The following is a 9,627-nucleotide window of genomic DNA, read 5'->3' on the forward strand; positions in this document are numbered from 1 at the left end:
TGGCAAACAAAGTGCACTGCTTTAATCATTTTGGAAGTTTGGACTGCAGATATATAAATCTACAAATCTCAGTGAGGATTTTCAGTCATTTTATATCCTATCATATAACATGGATATATAAAGCAAGTCCAGCTGCCATGATGATATTATTGGGTTGAATTTTTGCTTCAGTATGTAAAAACATGCTTCTTGTTTAATGTGTATAATACAGCATACATAATTAAAATGTAAGCAAATACATTTCAATGTAGTTCAAAAGTTAGTTTTTCTTTTCCATATGTTTGATTATAATTCTTACATTTGTCTTCTCTTTCTGTTGGTAGAGCGGGTCTTCCACCAACAGAACAGGTTTGATGCCAATTTCACCAAGTCAGTGTTTTTAAGTCTCCTTATGCAAAATACTGAACCCAAGGTTTCTCCATACGTTGTGCCCACTCTTTTAATTGAAGCTGTTTCTATGGCGGTAAAGTGTAGATGGGTTTAATGTGACAGACTGCTGGTGCTGCAAGTCAGTGTATGAAAAAAAAAAGGCAATTTACATTGTTTCAGCCTGCTATTAAACAAAAACGCAAACAATAAAAACTTATCCTAAGACCATTTACTCAGATTTATTATTGCAAAACTGCTAACATTATAATTTTAACTGACAACGTCACAATTGGATGGCAAATGTGTAGATGGTTGAGTTAAAAGGTAAATTTCACAAGGTAAATTAAGGTAAACCTATTTACCTTAATGCTACTACAAGGTGCACATCTCTCATTGTGCCAATATAAACCTATATACTAAATAAGTTATATTTAATAAATAAATAGATTTCTCCATGTTGGAGTCAGCTCAAGGAAAGTGTAATTATTTTGGATTCACAACTAAAAAACACTTTTTCTTACAAATGAATGTTTAAAAAAAAAAGCCGGACAGTCTTTCCCCATCAGCAATAATCACACCGATTTTATTCCAACTCTAAATCATCCAGTTTACATTTTCAGTCATTATAGGGAACAAGATAATGCTTACCTCAAAAGTGAGTAATTATGTAGATTCACTAGAAACAATCTCAGTAACATGTCACAGGCCCACAGGTGGCAATAAAGGAATGGGAAACAGGGAGCTGTGCATTATTGGTGAAACCTGTGTTGCTGTGCAGCCCAGAGTCAAGTTGCAACGAGCGGCGTCAGCCGAATGAATCTGACAACACGCACACGCACTCACAAAGAAAAGTCAGTGATGGGTGAAATGAGAGAAGGAGCTGGGAGTGTCACTGCGTGGCTAAAAGACGGAGGTTCACAGGCAATGAATGTCCACACAGGGCACTGAACCAAACTCCTCCACTTTTTCAGCACATTACTCATTCCCTCTGCTTTCTTACTCTACAGCACTTATGGAAATCCTTCAAATTCTCTCCGCCATTTTCCTTAGAACGTTTGTCTTGGCGTGAACTTTTAACCAAACACCTTTTTACTAATAAATGTCACTTTTTGCCTTCGTGTGCATCTAATGAGATTCGTGTCACTTTTGGCGTAAGAGACTCCTGGCAACATAAAGAAACATCGAATCGCATAAACCTCTAACTCGCTTCAACAGTTTTGAATCCACAATCAGGAGGTGTCATGAGTAATCGTATTTGCATTTATAAAACAGTTTAAATGAACTTCACTGATGAAGCACATATTATCGCTAAAGCAGCCTCAGTCACACACTCATACTGAAAAGGCACGGTAGATGATGTTCATTGGATACTGTGATTATATGAACAGAGCAAGATATAAGATCAAACTAATTGATCTTTGGACTGGAAGACAATCCACTTAACCAAGTGAGCCAAATTTCATTCAGTTGGTTGTTGACATTGCATCTTATTTTATCAATAAAAAAAACTGTAAAATGTGAAAATAAATGCACTTAAAGTTAATCTACAATAAAGAAATCTATTTAAAAAATATACTTCCCATGAAAGGTCTCAATTTCTGCACAGAGAATAAACCAGTACACGAAAACAAGATCTTTACACTCATTTCCACAAATTTATAACCTGCAGTTGCCTAAATTGATCACACACCAAAGTCAATATGTGTACAAACAAACCGGAATTTGTAGCCATCAAACTGTTTATATTTCCCAAACTGAAGTCATTGTGAGAAACCAGCCGCAAGGGTTTCTGGGAGATCAAAGATGGCATCGTGGCAGCTCAAGCAAAAATATCAACATTTGTCCGATTCAGCCTGAAAAAAAAAATCCAAACTTTCTCATTCAAGCCACGAGAATAGTTTGAGATTGAAATTGAGTTTAAAAACGGCATCTTGTTCACACAACGCCTCGGGAATCTTCGGGAGTTTCAGTGACACCGAGATGTCAACAAACCGGTGGAAGTTACGCAAAATTTAAATGCTGTAAATACGTGTTTGTATGATCGTGATGATGAATTTTCTTCCGAAAAGTAATGGCAACGTATTAGAGATGCACATCAACAACTAAAAGTGGGTCCTACATTTTTCATTTCTCCCGTGTGGATTCTGGTAGAGGAACTTTAGTCTACTTAGCCTGTATTCAACACTTCTGCAGTGTCAAAGCCTTTTTCACTGTTAGTCACTGATTCACACAGACACTCATACACCGGTGACAGCTGCCAAGCAATGTGCTCAATCCCCTTTGGGAGCAATTTGGGGTTCAGAGTCTTGAACAGGGACACTTTCACATATGGACAAGGCAAGATTGGGGATCAAGCCACTAACATTGGGATCGAACGACGACCTGCTCTACCAACTGAGCCACAGCCACCTTTAGCAGCATGTTGTGGTTCTTTGTGGACTGTTTAGCATTTTGCTCTTCAAAAGCTGGAGAGTCATCCCAAAAAGGGCAAACAATATCTTTGTAAGTGTGAATTTTAGATGCAGTTGTACCAGGTGGACTAAAATATGACTCACCATCTAATTTTGTCTAAATCCAATTTTTTTTTTGACAAAATATAGCGAATTATAGTCCTGAGTACACAACTCGCAACTGACTTCCGGTTTTGCATTACGCCCAGTAACGAGCAACGTGATTGGTCACTTGATACCACATGGTATATACCTTTTGAAAGGTGGCCTCTGATTGGTTTGTAATTCTATGACTCATCCCGACGCGTTCCAATGCTGAAGCAGGGAGTAGAGATTTCCTTTCCAAGAAGCTGAGGAATTCTACATGCAGAATCCACACAGGCGGGACTAATTCTATGGACATATGATCTATCTAATTTTTCATTTCCAAAATGTTGACAGATGTTTGGATATCTGTACATCATTCACATTTTTCATTGAAGAACAAAATATTCTTTGCTGTGAAAATGTTGAGTTTGATATAAGCACTGACAATCATGTGGGCTCCATCACTAATTTATGCGTGACTGTGACATTCAAAAGTCTTGGGACCTCCCTATAGGTGGCATGCAGCATCTAATATTCAATTAAAAACTAATGAGAGGATAATTGTTGGGGTCAAAAATAAGTCAGTGTAAATACATTTTTTTAAATCTTTTGCAGTCAAAGGTACTGAGCTGCCACTACTCTGCTTCCGCGTCATTCGTACTGTGTCGAGCATACGGAAAAAATCTTTTGTTCCTAAAAGCTTCTGATTAAGGGGGGAAAAATTTTTTTTAGGGATCAACGTTGTTTGTTTTATTTAGAAAAAGCGGCTGACAGAACAATCTTGCCACATGGTTCATCTCATTGCTGTTGAGAAACTTTTTGATCACATCAGATCGTTTCGACCAAGCGGGTTTGTTATGGAACCGAGCCAAGACACATGAAGGGTCCTTAAACTACTCAGAGGAAATGAACATCTACAACTCGCCGACAAGCAAGCAAACTCCATCTGTTAGTGACGATATGACTGAAAGCTTTGAATTCATAACAAAGTGTGCTTAGATTTATTCTTTTTGTTTAATCCGGCTATACAACAGTTTTGAAGCCATCCAGCACCACAGTATTTCCAGTAAAGACGTGCATATTTCCTCATTAAGGGATCTTCCTTTTTTGACAACGTTCTGAACTTTCCACCAGCAACACAATTCCCCCAAGAGACTTCATTCTGATCAAAGATATCCCTTGCAGTCTGAGAAAGAAAACTGGATAGTGAGTGAAATGCTTTGGCACCTACAGGCAGTCAGAAACAGGCGAATAATTTACAGTTGAATGTGTCACTCAGCGTTAGCACACGATGCATTCTGTCAATAGCTGACGCCTGGAGTTTCTATTTTCTTGCTGCTTCAGGGGGTGACAGTGAATAGTGACTCCAGCAGAATGTGGCTGATTCTTGGGCCGATAACAAGTCATCTGATATAATGACGGGGCCATTTGATGAATGAGTCTGTTTTTAGGGAGGCAGACGTCCGCCGGGGAGCTGGCCTTGGGCAAACACAAAATCCCTCAGGTCACAAAGGCAGATGGATGGACTGCAGTTCTCTGTCACTTTTATCGCTTAACTACTTGTCCCTGGATTATTAAATCTAAATTCATGACTGGCAGCTCCAGGCTGGCACAACCACCTTTATGTAACCTTGACTTAATCAAAACCTCTTCATGACTGCACTCCTGCTAAACACATGACACCAAAACTGAGGGTCGTTCATCGTCCACTGGTTTGCTCTATTCTCACACTGGTGACGGTCTGGTCACACCATCACACCATCTCCTTAAGCATAAAAGACAGTTAAAGGTTTCCTGGAAAATTCCTCACACCTTCGTATCGAAGTGATTTCATTCAGAGGGTTGTGTTCTCACAGTGCAAACCACCAGCTCATTGAAAAGTAATAAACTGTGATGATGTAGAGACAGAGAGAGAGAGAGAGAGAGAGAGAGAGAGAGAGAGAGAGAGAGAGAGAGAGAGAGAAGGCTGTACGCATAAGAAGCAGGAAGCTTGGCTCAAATTTAAATCACTTTTTCTTTCAGCACTTTTTTTTTAGTTTTAGTCAACTGTTTTCTCTGTCTGTCTGCAGACTACAGGTGATAAATTTCCTTCACTCAGAAAATAATAACACCCTTAAGTCCCCCTTGCAACCCCTGCCCCGCACCTCAACCTCAGATAGTTAAACACTCAAACAAGGGGAGAGCCGGAGCCCACAGTGTGAGCCACATGAGAAATGAAACACTCCCAAATTTACCCTCCCACTACTGCCAGTGCAATATCCACTCTGAGGACAAAACTGTGTTTTCTTTCTCATTTTTGAATGGAGCACGTTTGTGTGATGCTTCTTGTAGTAAAGTGGTTCTCAATGGAAAAAGGGATAAGCAGAATGTGTGGAGAAGGGTGACGGTCCTGATTCTATCTATCTTGGATTCAGTTCAACCAAAAAAAAAGCTCTTTTAATTTTTTTTCTTTTAGGTTTGGTCCATTTCAAAGCAGTTCTGTGGTCATGTTAAATTCATATAAACAGACAGCACAGTAAATGGCTTGGAGTACAAAGCTTATGACTTCAACATTGTAGGCATTGTTTTAACAGGTTTCGGTCTGCGCTGGTGTTCAACAAGTGACCCTGTACACCAGTGGTAGTTCTGTGATTTAACCCCATACCAAGCCCCAAATCCAACGATTTGATTGAGTGGACAGTGAAAGAGAGAGCACAACATTATTTTTTTTCACTGAACTTAAAGAAGTTTTGGACTTAAATCTTACCAAACTCTAACATTTTAATGAAGTTAATGTGCTTAATTCAAGTTACCATAATAGAGGTTCAGTGCAATAGTTGCCACTGTTTTCCAACAGTCAGTTTAATAAATAATTAAATCTCAATTCTAAGTTTGTGGAAACTTAGCTGCTCTATGAGGTATGGGAATGGGTTCTTCTCTATAAATACTATGGAAATACATTACGGTGAATAAAAAAAAAAAAGCACTGCACTCAAATCACAACAGTAAATTTTGGGGTGAGCCGTCAGACCACATAATAACAGCGATGCATTTACAGCTGTTTTGAAAGGTTACATAAATAGATGTGTAAACAAAACAAAAAAGAGATTCAGCAGATAGGTACACCAACCGGAGCACTCTCGGTGTTAACCACATATGAATTGTGTTTCAGAAAGTTAGTTTCTTGAAAAACAGTTACGATGGCAGGCGACCGCTAAGTGCATAAAGCTGTTTAACCGCCTGGAGGCACTTCTGATGTAACAGCTTCAGCTAAAACATGTGGGAGAGCAAGCACGAAAAAGCGTGAACAGCTATGTATATTAATTGACGAAGACAGAGAAGAGTATTGCAGAAGATGATGAATGTGACGAGGGGAAACTTCTCATCTTCCTTGTACAAAGTGTGAATAATATGACAGTTCTTCACTGAGCCATACCAGTTTTATATTGCTTAGGAAGCACAATTTGGCCAGAGGACAGGTTGTTATGTGGATGATAAAGACTCAAACTGATTACAACACAGAAACAAAGAAACAAAAAAAACCACAATGTATTGTCACAGAAAAGACGCCTGATTTCTGTTTGTCCCTTGGTGATTATGTACCAGATGATTGTTGTGTCTGAGGCAATCAATTGCATTTGACTTTGAGCCAATTTCAGTCAATAATATCAACACAGTTTTTGTAAAGCTGTTGGCTTTCTAAATCAATACAACCAAGAAAACACAGTGGCTATCGACGCCCCTTTTTCCTATCTTCCCCCCAGCTCATCTTTCTCTCCAACAACTTCAACCTGAATACCCCAAACCTGAACATTTACATGTGTGGGAAAACCTTCTGATCTGTACATTCGTGATATGCCTCTGACTTACTAGGCTGCAATGGATTGCACACAGAATTTATAAATGTTCGCAAAATATATCAAAATATTCCAGCGGCTCACGATTTCACAACAGCCTGCCTAACAAAACAGCCATTTCAATTTTCAACCTACAATCATACAACTTTTATTTTTTTCTGCTGAAAAATCTAATGGCAGATATTTGTTCCAGATGTTTCAATCCCACCTTGAAACCCTTCTAAGCTGAGTGTTTGCAAACAGAAATTTAAATAAAGGAAAAGGTGGCTTCGGCCTGTCAGTTTGGTATTAATCCAGGTTGGAATCCACATCCAGCAGTTTCTGCTCTTTTTCATGAGCTCCACTTTGATGTCTGATATACAGGGAAAAAAAGAGCCTGTATTTAAGAACCAGTTGCCTTATGGTGGTTGCATGACATGCATTCAAATTCTGGGACATTTTTTTATCCAAATTTTGGCAGGATTTTTTGCAACATTCTTGTAAAAAAAAACAACAACAATTCAGTGTAATTGCAAGTAAAAATATTCACTGTCTTTGTGCCTCCAACTACTGAATAGTTGTGGCATATTAGGGTAATTTCTTTACAGTTAAATGAACCATTTAGCTCCATGATTCTTTCATATCTCTGGTGAGAAAATTAACTAATCTCATATACATACAGAGACTCTGTAACTGCAGAAATAGGTTTTTGTTTTTTTTCTTGAAACAATTTCCCTCAAATAACTGAAATAAGCAGTTTCCAGTGGTTTATCTTCTAGACTATCCCTATACCAAAACCCACATTTCAGGGTCTTTTCGAAGGATCAAATCACAGTCAAAGAAGCATCAGCAAGAGAAGCAGCATCCTCCTGTGCAGATAGACCATGGAAAGTCACCTCTTCTCTCAATCGCTCTCACGGAACATCAAATGCTGGAAAAGCTAAAAAAAAAAGAAGAGAACTTGTGGGATTCAGTATATCTTATAACTCGACAGCCATAAACCCCCAGAGGATGCACGCTCTCTTCCAAAACAAGACCCCGTGGTGGTCGGATCAGACCCAGCCAACTGTTTAATTCACTGAATAAACCGCAGGAGCTGCCTCTTCAGCCCCAAACTGGGGAAACAGGTCGCAGCGTAGATCAAAATCCACTTGCAGCTGCAGCCTCAACCCCCCCCCCCCCCCCCCCCCCCCCCCCCCCCCCCCCCGGCTGCTGAGTGAAAAGTGGATGCTCTTGAAAATATTGGCAAGGCAACATTAAAAACAGATATCATGGCCTGTCTGAATCAATCATCAGTTTTACTTTAAGCAAAAATTAAGATGTCTTTTTTTTTTTTTTTTTTTTGGAAAAGTGCATTATCTCCAGTGTGGTGTTTTTTACTGTTTAATGTCTTTGTGAAATGTAATTCTGGAAAATGGTATTTTAGGACATTTAATTTGTTCTGAAGTGCAAACACTTTGTGATTGAAATATAACTGATCTGTTTTAGGTTTGGGATTTTTACAATTGCGGGTAATTTGTAGAAAAGAGTAGAATTTAAAGTTTTGTTGTTTTCTTTTTTTTGTTTTGTAATTGTGCTCGTCCAATCCAACTTAGTTGCTGAGAATTCTGAATGCAGTGTGTCTGCAGCGACACGGTGTGCCTCCAGTGGTTTGGTAAATGTCCTTACAGCTAAGTGATGTTTCAGTGTAATATTTGACTATGGGGGTCCCTTTCAACCAAACAAGCCTCTGAATGTCCCAGGCAGGCAGCGCCTGAAGCGCACAGAGCCGCTCACCTTCTCCACCTGTCCCACAGGAATCCAGCAGCAACCAGGCGATCAGCGCGGTAATCCCAGAGAGTCCTTTAGTCCCCACAGGCATATTGAAGCGACGGGCTGGCGCTGAGTATAATCCCGCCAGTTGGAGAGGTGGGGGTGACAGTCCGTCCTTTCTCCTCTCCTCCTCCTCTTGTCCTCTCCTGTGCGCTTCTCTGCTCCGCTCTCCTCCAGTGCCGCTCCGCTCCGCTCCGCTCCGCTCCGGTGCGCCGCACCGCGCCGTGCCGCGCCGCGCTGCAGTAGCCCTGCCGCCACAGTGCGTGCAGATCCAAGCAGGGATCCTGCGGGGGAGAGAAGACGATCTCCCGCCGGAGAGCCTCCGTTAAGTGGTGGAGGAAGAAGTGTGAATCGAGGAAAAAGAGGAAGGGGGATTTTAAGAGACTGCCGCAGGTCCGAGTTCAGCTCTCTCACTGAGACTAAAGGAGCTCAGGGAACTCCGCAAGTTTGGTTTCACTCCAGCGCAGGTGGCTTTTTATTTCTTTATTTATTTTAAGTGAAATGCAGCTGTGTGATAAAGGTCATGATGATCTGAGATCAATAGAGCTTTGACTATTTCCATGAATGCATCCAGATGCACAATATAAACCTATAGGGGGTTATAAAATAGTGGGTGTTCCCAAATTAAAACTTTATAATGGAGCCAAACAGCAAGAGACAAAATACAACCACATCAAGCTTCTACTGAAAGCTTTAAATAATGACTGGCATCCGTTGTTTATATTACTAAACTCAAATAACTTAATTTTGTTTTTGTACTCACCCATAGGTTCAGTGATTTCAAATTTGCTTACAGTGTCTCATCTTCTTAAGACTCACTTTGGTTGAGTCTGTGTGGCTGTGGCAGGTAAACTTTGAAATGTATGTTTGCTTTTAACCCACTTCTGAGTATGTATGTACATACATGTCACTACCTGTGTTCGTAGGAGCTAAGAGTAATAGCAGTAACCAGTGGACACAGGTATAGGCAGTTATTGTTTTTTTTGTTTTTTTACTTTTGAACACTTATTTGAACAGTGCAAAATGTAATTATAATGCAATACTCATGGGCCCATTAAACCATGGAGAAGAGAAAAAAAAAATCTAATCAAATG

The 9,627-nt window shown here is 40.0% G+C and overlaps 1 protein-coding gene across 1 annotated transcript in view; it reads right to left on the bottom strand.

Annotated features, from left to right (window-relative positions):
- The window catches only part of LOC308115616 (contactin-associated protein-like 4), a gene marked incomplete at both ends in the record, with an annotated part of 108,741 nt that extends 100,159 nt beyond the window's left edge, over positions 1–8,582 (bottom strand). The window contains one exon of the mRNA XM_080473209.1: positions 8,498–8,582. Within this exon, the coding sequence (XP_080329335.1) occupies positions 8,498–8,582 (85 nt within the window). The remainder of the gene's footprint in view (positions 1–8,497) is intronic.
- Positions 8,583–9,627: the final 1,045 nt, after the last annotated feature.

The sequence above is a fragment of the Lipophrys pholis genome (assembly GCF_963383615.2).
Source record: "Lipophrys pholis genome assembly, chromosome: 10".
In the NCBI taxonomy this organism is placed as follows: Eukaryota; Metazoa; Chordata; class Actinopteri; order Blenniiformes; family Blenniidae; genus Lipophrys; species Lipophrys pholis.